Source organism: Oncorhynchus masou, chromosome 10, assembly GCF_036934945.1.
Source record: "Oncorhynchus masou masou isolate Uvic2021 chromosome 10, UVic_Omas_1.1, whole genome shotgun sequence".
NCBI lineage: Eukaryota > Metazoa > Chordata > Actinopteri > Salmoniformes > Salmonidae > Oncorhynchus > Oncorhynchus masou.
The window spans coordinates 37,071,560-37,091,178 of record NC_088221.1 but is presented as its reverse complement, the minus strand read 5'-3'; the positions used below and the strand labels follow the sequence as shown (position 1 = coordinate 37,091,178).

General features: G+C 42.1%; 1 protein-coding gene across 3 annotated transcripts in view; it reads left to right on the top strand.

Moving 5' to 3' along the window:
* Positions 1 to 18,605, top strand: part of LOC135547574 (ras-related protein Ral-B-like) — a 48,110-nt gene extending 29,505 nt beyond the window's left edge. For all 3 annotated transcript variants that reach the window (XM_064976689.1, XM_064976690.1, XM_064976691.1), the window contains 4 exons: positions 15,381 to 15,601; positions 15,985 to 16,193; positions 16,400 to 16,577; positions 16,762 to 18,605. In XM_064976689.1, the coding sequence (XP_064832761.1) occupies positions 15,488 to 15,601; positions 15,985 to 16,193; positions 16,400 to 16,577; positions 16,762 to 16,887 (627 nt within the window). In that variant the 5' untranslated portion in view covers positions 15,381 to 15,487 and the 3' untranslated portion in view covers positions 16,888 to 18,605. The remainder of the gene's footprint in view (positions 1 to 15,380; positions 15,602 to 15,984; positions 16,194 to 16,399; positions 16,578 to 16,761) is intronic.
* The last annotated feature ends 1,014 nt before the right edge of the window (positions 18,606 to 19,619 follow it).

Sequence of the window (19,619 nt, the reverse complement as noted above, 5' to 3'; positions counted from 1 at the left end):
CCACCAACTCCCTACCACCCACAGCAGCATCACACTCCTTACGGACAAACTTTGTACGCGAAGGGGTTAAACCACCGAAGAGCGGCTCTACACCATTAGAGCGAGACCAGCTGCGCTTGGCCCGCGACTGGAAAATGCTAGCTGACATTGGCCGGCAACTTGTGTTTCCTCCGGAGATCGCAACCACCACCCTAAGACCTGACATGGTGCTCTGGTCCCGTTCACTCAATAAGGTCTTCATCATTGAGCTCACAGTACCCTGGGAAAACTCAGTAGATGAGGCTTATGAGCGAAAACATCTGCGCTATGCTGATCTAGCTGCCGAAGCACGGCATCATGGCTGGAACACAGAAGTCCGACCAGTGGAGGTGGGCTGCAGAGGTTTTGTGGCAACATCTACAACCAGACTGCTTAGAGACCTGGGAATTAAGGGCCAGAGCCAGCATTCGGCAATCAAAGCTGTATCAGAGGCGGCAGAAGGCAGCAGTCAGTGGCTCTGGATGAAGAGGAAAGACCCCAGCTGGGCCCCGAAGTGAGAGGGCCAGGAGGTATGCGGTCAACAATGCTTGACTCAGGGAGGAGGACGCCCCTGCCATGCATAGTCCCATGGGATGTTGGCTATCAACAACAAGGCAACTCCTATGACTAATTGGGAATGGGACGCAAGCGTAGGATTGATCACCCTGTTGCTGGCCGCCTTTGGGGAGGGTGTATAGTGTGAAAGGCCGAAACACCCTAGGAACCAAAAGGTACACTACTGATGATGCGCTCCCCAAATTTCACCACGCTCACTGTTCATTAACTCTTGGAAGTGCTTGCACAAAGGATAGTAACATCTCATCCTGTGTTCTTGGAATCTGCCAAAAGTGTCCATAACCAGAGGTAATTAAACTGTTCTGTGTTCTTCTTCTCTTCCTGCCTGTCTTGTTGTACATGGAACCTGTCTCACATGCATTAATTAAAAAACTCTTAAGATGTCAGCTGCTAATTTTAAGATTTACACCACATAAACATTGGCATTGTCCCTGGACTATCAAGCCCCTGTTGCTGCCAAATTTATTGTCACTAATACAGATTTGTTTCTCTTGAGCATTCCAGATTCAGCAGGCGGAGGACCTGCTTTATTGGGAGGATAATCTGGAATCTGGAAACAGTGACAATGGGGTCATTGTTCCTGGCATCCCATGCCCCCTGTCTACTGAGAATCTTGCTGTGCTGCAACGTCAAGTGAACCCTACCACTGACGCTTCATCTTTTGGTCGGGACATATCCATGCATGTGCTTCGATTAGTTATGAGTCTTCAGCCTTTTTAGGTGCAGTCCTCCCACACTATGTAGGATATTGTTTTAGCCCCAGTGCCACTCTTGATAATGGCAAACATTTGTATTTTTTTGGAGGAGGGTGAAAGGATAGCAGGCCCAGCTGTCAAAGCGAGAGAGTAGACTATTCTGGATAGAGCAGGTACTTTTGTGTATTCTATTTCTTGTGAGGTTTTCTGTCCTCAGATACAGAGAGCTGTGAAAGCCTGTCTGCAGATGAAGAGGTCCCAATGAAACGCAGTGGTTCTCAGTCCTGGTCCTGGGGACTGGACCTGTGTAACGGCTTTCTTCACGTGAAGGAGAGTCGGACCAAAATGCGGCGTGGCTATTTAGATTCATGTTTAATAAAACAAATACACACAAACACTACAAAACAAGAAACGTAACGTGAAAATCGCAACAGCCTAAACTGGTGCAAACTAACACAGGAACAGGAACCAGGACAATCACCCACAAAACACTCAAAGAATATGGCTGCCTAAATATGGTTCCCAATCAGAGACAACAATAAACACCTGCCTCTGATTGAGAACCACTTCAGACAGCCATAGACTACGCTAGAAAACCCCACTAAGCTACAATCCCGATACCTACGAAAAACCCCAAGACAAAACACACCACATACCAAAACCCATGTCACACCCTGGCCTGACCAAATAAATAAAGAAAACACAAAAATACTAAGACCAGGGCGTGACAACCTGTTTTTGCCTTAGCTCTGATTCAAATGATTAACTCATCATCAAGCTTCAAGTGATATTTATGTATTTGTGACGCTGTCCTTGATATGATTCTGCTATTGTCACATGCTACACATGCATCTATCTATCCAATGTTACCATGATTTGTTATAAGTGATATTATACTTATATTATACAGGAAGTATTATTAAGAGATGCTTTACAGATCACCGACCATTTCGAGTCCCACCGTACATTCTCCGCTATGCAATATGGTTTCCGAACTGGTCATGGGTGCACCTCAGCCACGCTCAAGGTCCTAAACGATATCATAACTGCCATCGACAAAAAGACAATATTGTGCAGCCTTATTCATCGACCTGGCCAAGGCTTTCAACTCTGTCAATCACCACATTCTTATCAGCAGACTCAACAGCCTTGGTTTCTCAAATGACTGCCTCACCTGGTTCACCAACTTCTTCTCAGATAGAGTTCTGTGAGTCAAATCTGGCCCTTCTTTGGACACTGTGTTACCTAACCTCCAGACGAGCTTCAATGCCATCCTTACAACTCTCCTTCCGTGGCCTCCAACTGCTCTTAAATGCAAGTAAAACTAAATGCATGCTCTTCAACCCGATCACTGCCCACACCTGCCCGCCCGCCAAGCATCACCACTCTGGACGGTTCTGACTAAGAATATGTGGACAACTACAAATACCTAGGTGTCTGGCTAGACTGTAAACTCTCCTTCCAGACTCATATTAAGCATCGCCAATCCTAAATTAAATCTAGAATCGGTTTCCTATTTCGCAATAAAGTATCCTTCACTCATGCTGCAAAACATACCCTCGTAAAACTGACTATCCTACTGATCCTTGACTTCGGCGATGTCATTTACAAACTAGCCTCCAACACTCTACTCAGAAACTTGGATGCAGTCTATCACAGTGCCGTCTGTTTTGTCACCAAAGCCCCATATACTACCCACCACTGCGACCTGTATTCTCTCGTTGGCTGGCCCTCGCTTCATATTCGTTGCCAAACCCATCGGCTCCAGGTCATCTATAAGTCTTTGGTAGGGAAAGCCCCACCTTATCTCAGCTCACTGGTTACCATAGCAGCACCCACCAGTAGCACACGCTCCAGCGTGTATATTTCACTGGTCATCCCCAAAGACAATTCCTCTTTTGGTCACCTTTCCTTCCAATTCTCTGCTGCCAATGACTGGAACGAATTGCAAAAATCACTGAAGCTGGAGACGCATATCTCCCTCACTAACTTTAAGCATAAGCTATCAGAGCAGTTTACAGATCATTGCACCTGTAAATAGCCCATCCAACTACCTTATGCCCATATTGTTATTTTTTTATTTTTTGCTCCTTTGCACCCCAGTATCTCTACTTGCATATTCATCTTCTGCACATCTATCACTACAGTGTTTATTTGCTAAATTGTAATTATTTCGCCACTTCGACCTATTTATTGCCTTACCTCCCTAATCTTAATTCATTTGCACACACTGTATATAGACTTTTCTATTGTGTTATTGACTGTACGTTTGTTTATTTCATGTGCAACTCTGTGTTGTTGTTTGTGTTGCACTGCTTTGCTTTATCTTGGCCAGGTTGCAGTTGTAAATGAGACCTTGTTCTCTACTGGCCAACCTGGTGAAAAAAAAGACAAAATAAAAAACATTGAAATACAGATAGAGATGTAGTAGTCCCAGAGTTAATGATCTAAGGTCAGTTTTGCATTTCACCCCCTGATGATTATGATGACTGACCGTGTTAGAATAATAATAAAACAAAGCTTAATCATGCTCTCTCCCTATCCATCAGCCTCTCGTCTACAGGTATGTTTTGATGTGAGAGAGGAAGCTGTCCCGTCATCGCCACCTCACCTGCTCTTAAGATTCGGGTTAACTGGGGGCCCAAGGCTGATTAGGAGACACTGCTAGAGGCACTATTATGTAATTGTGATGAACTGAGAGAATATTAGGGTAGCACTGTAATTCATTAATCAGTCTGTCTTCCCTGCTTCTCTGTTTAACCTCTTTCCCTTTCTGTCTTCTACACCTCTCTCCCCACCTCTTTCTTTCTCTTTTTTATAATGCACACCATATGTGCATTGAAGTACAGATTGAAGTTGTATTTAGAATATTACAATTATAATATTTATAATTAATGTATTATGTATTTATAACACCTGGATAAATAACTTTCAATAAAGCATTTCACATTCTCCACTGGTTGAAATGAAGTATCTCATTAGAATACTACACCTATTCTGTGTCCTTAGATTAATGCAGGATTACATCAGTCTTACAAGTTACAATGTGGAATCATTGATGTCCCAGGAGCAGGAGTGGTAAACACTGTTGAAGTGTATAATTGTAATACATACATGTAGACACAGCATCATTCAAAGAATGGAGTTTGATACACCTGGTATTGGATATGACTGAAAGAACCGCACCTTTATTTGCCAAAGAAGAGTACATGATCAGTGAATATATTCATGTACAGGCTACAATGTGGGCATCTCATGTGTGGTAATAACTACAGTACATGAATATAGGACTTGCATCCTTGGCAAAATAAAGTTATTATATTCTACTCAATCCATAGGCTTCATTAATGCCATTCAGATTTTAAGTCGATACAACAATTATGATAGCTGAGGTTCATAGATAGGTTCTGAACTAATATTCATACCAACATTTTTAGGGTCCATACACAGATCGGCTACATACTTTAGCTAGCTACACATGCATAGGCATACAGTTATTTTTATTCTCCACTACACAATAAGCAAATATATAGTTAGCTAGCTATGTTACTTCAGCTGCATTGCATGGCAAATGTAAGCATGGCATTCAATTTGCAGTAAATGCTTTAGCTAGCTAGAATCTTTTCATCCACTGTTTCAGAAGACGACAGCCTGGTTTGCTGGTTTTCTCAGGAGTCCCTAAAACATTAAACAACACAAATTACAAATTCATACTGTCATAACACTAGCCAGCTAGCTAATGTTAGCTAGTCAGCTAACTTGCTAAATAGCGGTTTTCGTAAATTAACTTTATGACAAAAACATATGCACAATTGTTTATCTCTACATTAACTAACATATTCCTCTCAATTGTAAATGTTTTGTTTGACTCATTATGACGTTATAACTGCTTACATTTGCTTCCACTGTAATGTTTTCTGAGCCATCTTTGCTGAAGAAAGTTGCCAGGGACAGGTTTCCCGCGTCAAATTCGTCATTGTTCGTCAACCACTCGATATGATTGGACATATAACAACCTTGGGACTCAAATGCATAATGAGTGATCTAACTCCCCCTTGTGGTGGTCTTGGGCAATGAAGCTGTGACGCTGGGTACTTCTAAGTCCCGTGGTGTAAGCTCGCAACTTTTAAAGGAGGAACCACTGTATAACACACTGGCTGAGGAAAGGCACTACTCCCAATAGAAGTGAACCCCAAATCAAGGTTGTTCTCATCATATTTGCGCCTCGTCGACGGTCCATTGTCCCTGCCTGTTGTTCGGTGCTTTCCTGGGTAAGAGGTGAGCTAGGTGAGCTAACAACAAATGTAGAATTACTGATGCGAGCATTGGATGTGCTCATGGAACCAGAACAACTTGTGTCGTTGACAGGTGCCAGTGTAGTACTGCTGGACACTAGATGGTTTAGTTTTATCTTCGGCAGTGAAACAAGAATACTAATATAAATAAAATGTGAATCACATTTTTATTTGGCGTATCCCTGATGGCATTGTGCGTACCCCAGTTTGGGAATACCTGGTCTAGGGAATCCAAATGAATTCCTCTAGCCTGGCTGTACGATGTCAGAAGGTGAATTCACCAATTTGTAAGTCGCTCTGGATAAGAGCGTCTGCTAAATGACTTACATTTACATTTAAGTCATTTAGCAGACGCTCTTATCCAGAGCGACTTACAAATTGGTGAATTCACCTTCTGACTTAAATGTAAATGTAAATGTACGCTCCGGTCATTTATATTTCCACAGCCTCTAGCTGCCAGACACAGACGGACCATTCAGATTGTCCTAGTACATCCTTACAGCCCTGTACTGTACTAGGTCAAGTAGAAGGCAGTGATTTCTACTGAGGCCTGGCACGAGGGGCCACCCTCCATTTAAACTTAGCTGAGACTGTCACTGCCTGGCCGTGAAATTAAAGGACACGAAGAAGGGATCCCATGACTCTGACTCATTCACAAGCGATTCAGGGTTTGTTCTTCAATGAGCCTACAATGACATTATCTGTAATGATACTGTTAAGGTATTGTAATGTAGATTAGGCAGTAGCATTGTATTGGTACAACATTTTAAACTGAGACCTAACTGAAAGTGAATGAGTGATAAACTAGGTTGAGTTGTAGTGTAGCAGGTCCGCTTCTCTTGCCCTGTCTCATTGTGTGTTGGATGGAAGTTAATAACACATGTACCTCCTGTTTAAAAGTGCTGAGTTCTGCAGTCAGCCAGAATGGCCTGATGACTGCTGCCAGCCGGTGTATCCTTCCTGTCAGTTCAGGGCTGCCTATGTCAGTCGGCCTCCATGTTGCCATGGTTACTAGAAACAAAGACAGGAAGTTACACGGGGGTAAAATAAGTTAATGTAATAATAAGTAAATGTAAGTTAAGTAAATGTAATAATGGCACAGTAGGAGATGGTTGCAGCTTTACGGTCTCCTAACCAACTGTGCAACTGTGTGTTTTTTGGCATTATTTGTAACTTATTTTGTACATGTTTCTGCCACCGTCTCTTATGAACAAAAATAGTTTCTAGATATCAGGACAGCGATTACTCACCTCATACTGGAAGAATATTTTTTCTTTAACAAGTTGGATGTGAAGGATTTACTTCAGACACCCGAAAAGGCCCAAATCCCTGTGATTCAGATGAGATTAAGATATCGGGACACACTTCAGGGTGCCTTGTAATGATCTGATGGCGAGTGGGTAATCTGCCTCTACCATCAGTACTATTAGCCAACGTACAATCATTGGATAACAAAATAGACACACTACAAATCACAAATATCCTACCAACAGGACATTAAAAACTGTAATATCTTATGTTTCACAGAGTCGTGGCTGAACGACAACATCAATAACATACAGCTGGTGGGTTTTACGCTGCATCGGCAAGATGGAACAGCCGCCTCCGGTATGGCAAGGGGTGGTGGTCTGTGTATATTTGTAAACAGCTGGTGCATGAAATCTAATAGTCAGGAAGTCTTAAGGTTTTGCTCGCCTGAGGTAGAGTATCTCATGATAAGCTGTAGACCACACTATTTACCAAGCAAGTTATCTATATTCTTCATAGCTGTCTATTTACCACCACAAACTGATGCTGGCACTAAGACCGCACTCAATGAGCTGTATACGGCTATAAGCGAACAGGAAAACGCTCATCCAAAGGTGGCATTCATAGTGGCCGGGGACTTGAATGCAGGGAAACTCATCCGTTTTACCTAATTTCTACCAGCATGTTAAATGTGCAACCAGAGGGGAAAAAAACTCTAGACCACCTTTACTCCACACACAGAGACGCGTACAAAGCTCTCCATTTAGCAAATCTGACCATATTTATATCCTCCTGATTCCTGCTTACCAGTTTTTTTTAAACTCAAGAAGGAAACACCAGTGAAACGGTCAGATGACACAGATGATAAGATACAGGACTGTTTTGCTAGCACAGACTGGAATATGTTCCGGGATTCTTCCGATGGCATTGAGGAGTACACCACATCAGTCACTGGCATCATCAATAAGTGCATTGATGACTTCGTCCCAACAGTTCTGTACGTACACACCACAACCAGTCAAATAAAATTTGATTTGAAAATAACTCTACTTCTGCCCTAGCCCCCGAGTCAGTGGAGTTTTACCTTGACATTAGGCCTACATGTCCCAGCAGTATATGCTAGGCCCAGCTGACCGTAGCCCGTAGCTGACTGTGATGCCCCACAGCAATACATCTGCTCTAATCAATTTATTATGGAGCCTATGTGTGTCAGTGTTTCTCATGTATCACTTTGGAAATAATCAACTAACCTAATGGAGTTATTAGTTTTCTGCTGTAGATAAATTATAACTTAACTGTGGCCAAGTGTGCATTAAAACAGATGCATGTTAATCAATATACACAATAGTAATGAAACATTTGTTTTGTGTCATTTTCTCCATTTGGATTTAAAATTCTCTATCCCGGATCCCATTAATTTGACTTGCAGCTAGTCAAACAGTAATATGCACAGTTTAGTGAAATAGTGTTTGTGTTTGTATATGTTGCGCTGACATGTTTGTTGGAGACATTCACATTAACCTGGGAAAGATGTGACTGAAATCCCCTGAGGCAGGACAGAGATGAGAGGGAAAGAGAGGGGGGATGGGGAGGGGTAAAGATATGACAAAGTGAGTTGGGTGACATGCAGAGGCTTCGGAAATAGACTTAAGACTGGCTTAATGCTCTGCCTTAACAGGGACAGTTGTTTCTTATCTCTTTGTGCTGACTGTATGACAAATTGATTCCTGTTGTTCTTTTCTTCTGTCTGTCTGTCATGTGCTGGTAGTGTGCTCAGTGTTTGAATGGAAATGTCTGTCTTTAGGGCTCAGACACACCAATAGCATTTGGCCATGAGTACTTAGCACCTCTGAACGTAATTTGCGAACCGAGTGGACACCGATTTTCCATGTGGAATCATGTTTGGCAGTCAGCCAACAAGTCTGCAGCGGGTGGTCCTTAAACACAGAGCGCTGAACAATCGGCAGAAGAACGCTAGATCCACATTCGGTGCGATGTGTGTGAGCCTTTACTCAGAAACCAAGCTGAAGTAGCAAAGTGTCATGTCAAGCCTACACATTTACCCATAAGCACTCAATTACATTGCGCCGGATGTCATGCATTTAAATTGGGGACGTCCACAATCGAGTGGAATTGCAATGCCCCCTTGCATTTGAAGGATCCATTGCGAGACGGGCTCCATATATTTCAACAAAAACAACAACTTCACGTTGTCTTCAGTCCAGCCAGAGTCTGTCAAAGAACAGGAAATTAACACACCACAGAAGAAGATTTAAATGTGGTTTTCGGTGAAGGCTTAACTTCTTATGGCTGCAGGGGCAGTATTGAGTAGCTTGGATGAAAGGTGCCCAGAGTAAACAGCCTGCTTCTCAGTCCCAGTTGCTAATATATGCATATTATTATTAGTATTAGATAGAAAACAATCGTAAGTTTTAAAACTGTTTGAATGATGTCTGTGAGTATAACAGAACTCATATGGCAGGCAAAAACCGGAGAAATCCAAACAGGAAGTGGGAAATCTGAGGTTGGTCGATTTTCAATCCAGCCCCTATTGAATACACAGTGGGATATTGGTTATGTTGCACTTCCTAAGGCTTCCACTAGATGTCGACCGTCTTTAGAAACTTGAATGAGGCTTCTACTGTATTGTGGGGCCGGATGAGAGCTCTTTGAGTCAGTGGTCTGGCAGAGAGCCAGGCCCTGGTCATGCGCATTTCACATGATAGCGACCTGCGTTCCATGGCATTTCTACAGACAATGGAATTCTCCGGTTGGAACGTTATTTTAGATTTATGATAACAACATCCTAAAGATTGATTCCATACTTAGTTTGACAAGTTTCTTCAACCTGTAATATAACTTTTTGAAGTTTTCATCCGACGTTCGGCTGGACCTGCACGAGCGTTTGGATTTGTGTACTAAACGTGCTAACAAAAGTAGCTACTTGGACATAAATAATGGACATTATCGAACAAGGATTCTTGGGAGTGCATTCTGATGAAGATCATCAAAGGTAAGGGAATATTTATAATGTTATTTCTGATTTCTGTTGACTCCAACATGGCAGAATTGATTTTTTTCTCCGATTATTGCATGGTTTGCTTTTTCCGAAAAGTTTTTTTGAAATCTGGGACAAGGACATCCAGGCCGGCCAAACCTTCCCCTGACCTGGATGACACTGGGCCAATTGTGCGCTGCCTCATGGGTCTCCCGGTCATGGCTGGCTGTGACACAGCCTGGGATCAATCCCAGGGCTGTAGTGACGCTTCAAGCACTGCGATGCAGTGCCTTAGACCTCTGTGCCACTCAGGAGGCCATGATGTTTGTTTTTGATGATAATTATTAGATATAGGTCGTTAGCAACAGTGGTATCTTCAACCTAGGCTAGCTTTTAGGTAGCTAGCTGCTCTGCAGTGCAAGCTAGCTTGACTTGCTGTAAAGTTAGAGAAAAAAGTTGAGAAAATTAACAAAACATGTTTTATTATCACCTGAAACGATCTATTATATATCAGGTCTTGAATAAAAGGTCGTATTTTGCAATCTCCCAAAATAAATGCGATTTCTGACGGGAGATGGGTTCACCTCCATCTTGCTTTACAAACACTACACTTGTCCGTTCAGTAGCGGGGCAAGAATTTGTGATGATGTACGGCCTAATGAAATGCGTCACAATGTAAACCGGGCATCAATTTTACAGCAGTTACAGTTCATGTGTTTACCTGTATACCCAGAACAAAATGTTTTGCATAATTGTGTCAGATGTTCGATTAAATTCTTTGGGAAGATGTGTTAGAAAATGTACTAATGAGACTAGTGAAGTCGCCACCCTAAACGGAAACATTTCTGCCAGTTTGGGGCAAGTCTATGACAAGTCAATGGGCTAAATGTTCCCTTGAAATGATCAGTGACAAAATCAGCGTACTGGAACAAAGTTCCTCATTAGTCTTGCAGCCCACAGTCGGTCGACAGATGCTACAACCATTTATGTTATGTGCATGTGTCAACAAGACATTATCTGTACTGGGGCGGGGTGGAGGTTGTCATGGTAACCAGCTAAGCTTGGCTGTGGCCATGCCTGGAGGGAGGGAGGGGGTAGAGTGGAGAGAGAAAGATGCATGTCAGTAGGCTATGCTACACAGAAGCAGGAAGGACAGGGCTTGGTCCCTTCCTTGACGAAGCCTTCACAGTGTGAAGGGAGTTGTTACAGTATGTTACAGGATGCAGTTAATTTTCCAGATCCAATTTATCCTCATTACAGTGACTCTGTACATAGCCGCAGGAAGTAGTTTGGGGTGGGGGTGCTGTGTTTGTTTCGCTCTAAAATGCTATTTGCAGAACAGCAAAAACACAACCAAAAAATGTCCCCCAGACAGTATCACAGCAGTGTTAGGTTTACAGTATATTAGGTTTAAAGGTCTGTGGAATGGTGTGTACAATGTACTACTCAACCTCATCATACATAGGCTACATTGACTAATTTAGCCTACTTGTGCATACAGTGCAACATGAAATAGATGCATAATACTCGCTATCAAGGCTGACTTCAAATACCGACGTCAATGTAAAAGTAACCAGAGCATAAAACAGCTGACTGCAAATGCAAACTATGCCAGGTAAATCCTACACATGCATTGAAATAAGGCATACATCAAAAGGAATGACTAAGGCCTACAATTGACAGCGACAAGACAAACAAACTTGACCAAGGAATGAAGACAAATCTACACATTAAGGCCACACCCGTGATTCAGTGCCGCTGAATGGACAGCGCCTCGGTACAGGTAGGCATAGTGGAGCTCCGTGGGGTGTGGCTGAATGGACAGTGTCTCTGTCTAGTTCCCAGCAAAAATTAGGCTATTCAGTTTGTGGGCAATTAGACATTCTCTGGGCACAGTTGAGTAGCCTACAATGCTTCATATGAAAATCCTGACTGGACACATATCTTTAGAAATTGTAGGATCAATTGTAAGTTGCAGACCCCCTGCTATATGAAGTCACCCTTGTGGAACGGTGCACACAGTCTACTATGACAGTGTAAATGTCTCGTGCGCTTCCCACCAAAATTGTTGCTCTGCATTCAGAGATGTTCATTATAATGTGTGCACCCAGTTCATTTTTGTATTTTCCTGTCTGCATTATTCACTAGAAAAGGGAAACATTCTGTGAATATTGAAGCATTGTATAAAGGAACAAGGCTGCTCAGAGAATATTGAAACATTTGTATCAACAAGACTGCTCTGAGAATATTCATATTGCAACATAGTAGCCAACGCAGAGGCAGTTTGTCTCTTTCTGATATTATTGTGTTGCCTACACAGCATCTGGGTGCTCACTATATACAAAAAACAGCCCTACATCCACACTATAGCTAAATCATGTTTAATGACGTTTTGCCAGCAAGATTAATCTGTTAGAATATCTAATTTTAATTCAGGAATATGGACAAGCGAGACTAAGAGGTGGAAATGCATTATACCAGAGGCAGGCAGGTATAATACAGTGGCAAGAAAAGTCTGTGAACCCTTTGAAATACCTTGAATTCTGCATAAATTAGTCATAAAATCTGGTCTTCATCTAGGTCACAACAATAGACAAACACAGTCTGCTTAAACTAATAACACACAAACGATGATACGTTTACATGTCTTAAATTGAACACACCGTGTAAACATTCACAGTGCAGGGTGGGAAAAGTATGTGAAACCTTGGATTTATAACTGGTTGACCCTCCTTTGGCAACCATAACCTCAACCAAATGTTTTCTGTAGTTGCGCATCAGACCTTCACAACGGTCAGGAGGAATTGTGGACCATTCCTCTTTACAAAACTCATTTCAGTTTCAGTTCATCGATATTCTTGGGATGTCTGGTGTGAACTGCTCTCTTGAGGTCATGCCACAGCATCTCAATCGGGTTGAGGTCAGGACTGACTGGGAGGAAGGAGTCTTATGGCTTGGGGTAGAAGCTGTTTAGAAGCCTCTTGGATCTAGCCTTGGCGCTCCGGTACCACTTGCCGTGAGGTAGCAGAGAGAACAGTCTATGAGTAGGGTGGCTGAAGTCTAGGATGGCAAGAAGCTTGGCCCTAGTGATGTACTGGGCCGTACGCACTACCCTCTGTAGTGCCTTGCGGCCGAGCAGTTGCCATGGGGGTGGCCCCTCAGGAAGTCTAGGATCCAGTTGCAGAGGGAGGTGTTTAGTCCCAGGGTCCTTAGCTTATTGATGAGCTTTGAGGGCACTATGGTGTCGGACGCTGAGCTTTAGTCAATGAATAGCATTCTCACATAGGTGTTCCTTTTGTCACGGTGGGAAAGGACCGTGTGGAATACAATAGAGATTGCGTCACCTGTGGATCTGTTGGGGCTGTATGCAAATCCAGGTAATTCCAAAGGGTTCACATACTTATCTTGCCACTGTACATGTAGGGATGATGATGTAGGCCTACAGCAAGAAGTTAAAAAAGTTAGGTAATCATTCATTATTTGCATTCTCAATTATCATTCTGTCACTGCATGGGAATGCACATTTGTTACAGCCTAAAATTGTTATTGTCTTTGAAGCCAAAAACAAGACATGTATTTTGGGGAAATGTTCTAAATATCAAGTTGTTCAGTTTATTTTCATACCAATAGGCTTAGGTGAAACCAAAATTGCAGTAGCCCGTTGGGTGAATAAATTAAAATAACAATTAGGCTCACAGCTATCACAACCTATATTTTAATAGCAAACAAAACAGCGTTTGGTTTTGAATGGTCACCAAAAAGGAGGGCTCCCCACTTCCCTATTAAATTAACCCCTGGCTATCAGATTACAACAAGGTTTACTAGGCCAAGTTCAAATGCTGACAGCAAATTCAAAGCAATTGGCACACTGCCTAAACCACTGACCAGTAAATCAAATGGAACCGTCTCTGCCCTCTAAAAGGGGCACAGGCTGGCAGCAATGCTCCGCATGGTCCTAAAGTCAGCCATTACGGTAAACAGCCATTGAATTTTGAATTGTGATTGGATTTAAAAAACAAAAACGTTTTGTTGTTGTTGCCTACCCACATGATGCCCTTGCTGGGGGAGGAGGGCGGGGGAGCTGAGACAATGTGTTGTTGGGGGGTGGGGCTATGATGCTGTATGAGGGTATGACTCTGTATGAGGGTAGTTGTTGAAACATTTGGAGATTACTTTACAAAAAAGTTGAATCTACTATTTCTATGACTCTTTCTATTGATAACTCCCGGTTTGACACTGCTATAAGAACTTCTGAAACTGTTCTCACTGAAGCTCAATGGCCATGATGGTTAAAATATATGGCAGACGATATGTTATTAAACAGCCTTGTCAAGGGATATCAGTTGGCCAGAGCATATTATAATTTCACCCACTGAACTACTTTGACATAATGTCTATTGGCACTAAAAGTCACCTGACAGTAACTGTACAGTGTTCTGTATATGCAAAGCTATTGCCCTGCCCTGAAGGTGTCTGTCTCTTTCTGAGGTTTTCTATGAGTTAGGCTGTCCTAATTTATCCTATTTAAAAATGACACCCAACAGGAGTAGGCATGATGGCTTCATATCATCATAAAGATTTTCATATCATCATACTGTCTTTCATCCCAGGATTTACAGTATTACCAGCATAGCATACAAGGGGGTGCTAAAAAGGCAAGACATGCCCATTGGGCCTAGATTACCAGAATGCTAACACAATTAGAACAAACTAATAGCGAAATCACAAATGCTAATGAGCAAAAGCGAAAATAAACTAAATTGCAAAGACAGGCAAATACAGTTTATAAAGTTATACAAGCATAGCCAGTAGCTACCGAATGTCATTTGCAGATAGTGTGGACATTTACAAACAAAAATGAATGAGAGAAATTGCGCAAATGAACAAAGTTGTGATGCCAGCTTTTCTGAAGGAAGAGCAGCATGTGCAGAGCAGAGAAGAATGGCTGAGAATAAAACACTAGTCGGAAGCACAGGGAAAAATGGCAACTGTACATATAACTCATCTAGAGCTATTTGACATCTGGCAGAAAGCCATTATAATATATCTGATGGCAAACATTTAGTAGGAAATTGCATAAAATGTACCTTCATCACCTCATGTGCACCGCACAACAGAGACATGACGATAGATATAGAAGGTTATGGACTCACTGGCTCCCGCTTTCTCTTGTTGTGCCATTTACAAACACGTGACTGGCTCGGAACTACGGTAAGCTTCATAATGTAAAATAATGTGACAGGTGAAATGAAGAATGTAATCTACTTTCTCTGTTAACGTATTGCACAAGTTGACTGCGGGCATTAATTTAAAGAATAGCTACGAATATTGACATTTATTGGAGAACTCCAGAGAAATAGTTTTGATGGTATTGAAAAACCATCCTGTGTCTTTTTCCGGATACCACAGTATACGGTATATACAATATTACCGCCCGAGCTTTGTAGACTGTTGACTGGGCCTTGTGTGTAGTACTGTGTGTAATATCAGTATTGCTTCTTTGTATGTGTTTTACTCACTGTCTACCTGTTGTGCCCTCTGTGTCCACAGGTGGTGTCAGTGAGTGTTTTGAGCATAGTGACAGTGTGTGTGTGTGTGTGTGTGTGACGGTGTGTGTGTGTGTGTGACGGTGTGTGTGTGTGAGACAGAGACCAGTGATGGCTGCCAGTAAGAATAAGACCCAGAGTTCTCTGGCCCTGCACAAGGTCATCATGGTAGGCAGTGGTGGTGTGGGCAAGTCTGCACTCACACTGCAGTTCATGTACGACGAGGTGAGAACATGCACACACACACACACACACACACACACACTTAGCTCAACTCATTGCATAGCTACAGCAGTAGTGACACGGTTCATGCTCACACAAACTGAGCATTCCATGTTTGCTAGCCTGTCATACATCATTGTTACATTGTGTTGAACCCTGTTATCCAACTTGACAATAATTAAATAAAAGTTCACATTACCCAAAGTTCAACTGTTTCCCGTTAAGTACTGTGACACAATGACTGTGTGGTTGAGGTGTTCGTCTTGGTCCTCTGTCCAGTTTGTGGAGGACTACGAGACACCAAGGCAGACAGCTACATACTATCTGCCTAACTTAGTCTTGTCTGCTGGAGACATTCTGACGGTTCTGTGATTTCCTCCTCCTAGTTCGTAGAGGACTACGAGCCCACCAAGGCAGACAGCTACAGGAAGAAGGTAGTGCTGGATGGAGAGGAGGTCCAGATCGACATCCTGGACACAGCTGGACAGGAGGACTATGCTGCTATCAGAGACAACTACTTCAGGAGTGGAGAGGGCTTCCTGCTAGTCTTCTCCATCACAGAACACGAGTCCTTCACAGCCACAGCAGAGTTCAGGTTGGTGATCCTTCATTAGTTAGCATGTATGGCAGTGATGACAGTCATATGGCGTTGAGTCAGATTGGAGAGTCACAATGATGACAGTAACGATAGAAGACCCAAGCCGTGATGTGTGTGTGTGGTGCATGCATCTAGGACCTGTGTACCTTAAATGCTTGTTTGTGGATCTACAATCCTAAGTCTTTATAATGTGTGTTTTTAAGAGAGCAGATCCTGCGTGTGAAAGCGGAAGAGGATAAGATTCCTCTGTTGGTGGTGGGGAACAAGTCTGACTTGGAGGACCGCAGACAGGTGTCTGTAGACGAGGCCCGAGCCAAGGCAGAGGAGTGGGGGGTGCAGTACGTGGAGACATCAGCCAAGACGCGAGCCAACGTCGACAAGGTACTGTGTGTGTTTGTGTATATGGGTGGGTGGGCATGTTTATAATTAAATATTGCAGACAATTCTCTTCTATATGTAATTTTCAAGGTGCTCAAGTAATTCAGAAATAGTGGTGGACTATCACTTGAGTAATTGTCTGTTCAGTTAAATGTGTGTGGTAACATGGTTCCTTTTCATTCTCAAGGTATTCTTTGACCTGATGCGGGAGGTGCGGGGAAAGAAGATGTCGGAAAACAAGGACAAAAACGGCAAGGGGAAGCACAAGAATAAGAACAAGAAGAGTTTCAAAGAGCGATGCTGTTTACTCTGAACGCAACATGGACCTTTACAACACAAAACACCACAATCTATTGTTACGCTGAGGAACCAACTTGACCAGAATCACAGAGCATCCATCCTCACGTTGAGTTGAAATATGTGTCTGTTAGTATTGAATCTGGCCATATTTTTAGTGTTGTTTAGCAGGTTTGGGGTCAGTTCTATTTAAACTGTCAATTCCAGAAGTTAACTAATATTCCAATTGCAATTTTCCTCATTGCTTTTTAATACAGAAAATTGGAATTTGGATTTTCAGTTTACTTGTTGAAGTGAAATGGATTTTTTTTCTCCAACCCAGGTGTTTACCACATTCTCTGTTTTTGCATCTAAAACTTAAGCTTTGATAGATATTCTGGATGTTTATTTTTTTTAATGGAAGGTGACCACTGTTCTGTGACTTGGACTGCAATGCATGACCTCTCCCCTGATAACAACAAACCAATTACCAAACTGCCCCAAACACTAACTTCAGTCTGCTTGGATCTTGTTCTGTCTATCTCAATATATCTGTCCTTTATGATCAACATATGGTCATGCCATTTATTTTAGTCTACAATGTGCATGGGGATTTTAATCTAGAATGGGAATGGATCTGTGAATGGGGATAGGTTCAGTCAAGGACAGAAATGTAGCGAAACTCTATTCAATGCTTTTCACTGATGTCTGTTTGTGGTATCAGACTAAGCTTAGTTTGTTAATGATTTAAAAAATATATATTTACCAGTTAGTAATAGGGACTAGGACTGAACGTGTCATTGTTTCCTCTACAATAGGATAAAGCAATTGTCAATCAAGAAGGCTCATCGTCTTAGGATTCAAAGCACATGTGATATTATTAGGGCCAGTCAGTTTACATTGTCAGGAAATACTCCTGGCCCTGGTCTAAGTAGGATGGATGTTGAAGTGTGAAGTTGTAACAGTTTACTAACTAGAGGTCCTGTGGTAATGGACAGGCAGTGTTTCTAGAGACCCCTGCTGCCATTCCTTGGTAAATACAGGAACTGAAAATGGAACTGCCCCCACATCCATTAGTCCTTTCGATATGGGTCAGTTGGCACCATAAGAGTTGGCACCATAACTATCAGCCAGTCACCTTCAGTTTTGGGTTATTAATATTTGTACTTATTTTGCATTTTATTCAAATGCTTTTTTTTGTAGAAAGTACACTACATTGTTGCCAATACCTTAAAAAAATAACTGTTCAGAGTTCCCATGCTAGAGAATGCTAAAGCAGTTTGTGCCATCAACACAAGGATAACATGATATCGCCTACCAACTAATCTCTATATAAATAATGTTTGTTAATTAACTGAGTGAATGTATGTGCATCAGACAACAGTTGATACTTCTGGTTCCTTTGTGTCCGTGTGAATGAAACCTGGGTCATGTTATTTGGCACCAAATGGAAGAAAATTGACTGAAACAGGAAGGGACTTTTTTGTTGTTGCTGAAAAACATTGTGCCCTAATAAACACCACTCTGGTGAGGGACACAGTTTGTTCACTGTTATTGTTGGATCAGTCACTCTGTTCTTCCCTACAACAGTAAAGTAATATTTCCAACAACTGTCCTAACTATTCTGCTCTTTTATAAAAATGTGTGTCCTCTGTTGTTTTAAAGCTAGTCTACTATTGCTAGGTTTTTCACTGTCTTCTGAACAAAAAAATGACTTCAAGATGTTGCCAAATAAATGCTTTTTTCTTTGTAATATTGGCGTGGTCTTCTTAAAGTAAAATTGTCACTATAGTGTGTAAAATGTATTTGATTCAACCAAATGGGAGTAGACAATATTTCCTTTTGATGTACTTTTTTTGAATGTATATTTGGAAATGCATACTAGTATTCCAGTACTTGATATACCTCTCAACTGTGTTTCTGATTGCATGCATGTGCAGTAGCCTACAGTTACCCTCCTAGTGTAAGTAAATTAATGGTTTGCATCATGTCATTATGGACCAGGGAAGCAAAAATACCAGACGTTGTCCTTAGCTAGTCATTTGCCGTTATTTCGATGGATACATGTCACGTGTTATGATGGTGCAAAAAAACAGGGCTCTACAACCTTGTTCCTTTAGACCTGCAGTCCTTTAGGATTTCACTCCAACCCTAATCTGGCAAACCTGATTTGAAGAATTAGCTGGTTGATAAACTGAATCCGGTTAGTTACAACTGGGGTTGGATTGAAAACCTACAGCAGGGTAGCGCTCCAGGAATGGGGGCCAGAGAGCCCTGGCATGCTCCGGTACTTTGGTGACTAAGAAAGTCATTTTTTAACCTCCCACTTTGGGCTAGATGTGTCAATATGTTCTCTTTTCATACTTTCTTAATTTATGAGCAGAATAACTGTTGTGCCTCAATTAGCCATGGAATCCTTAGTTTGAAAATGACTGTTTTCCCTACATTCCCCCCACGGGGAAGCCAACAAGCTTGAGCCAATGAGCTTCAGCCTCTCACATTTGAGAGACTGCTAGCAAGAGGCCTTCCCAGTGTTACCCAATGAAGTTGTAGGGCTGGCCCAACTGCTCAGTGGACAAAGCAGAGAGCCCAATGACATGGTGGACATTTCTGCACATATGTGAGGTAGTACGCAATTGTCGGGGACCACTTTTGTCTCCTGAGTGCTACTTTCAGAACTACTGACTAAAAAGTATACAAGAGTACCAAATAATATCTTTAAATGCTGAAAATATTGTAGCCATTAAGCATTTATGTTATTATGTTAGT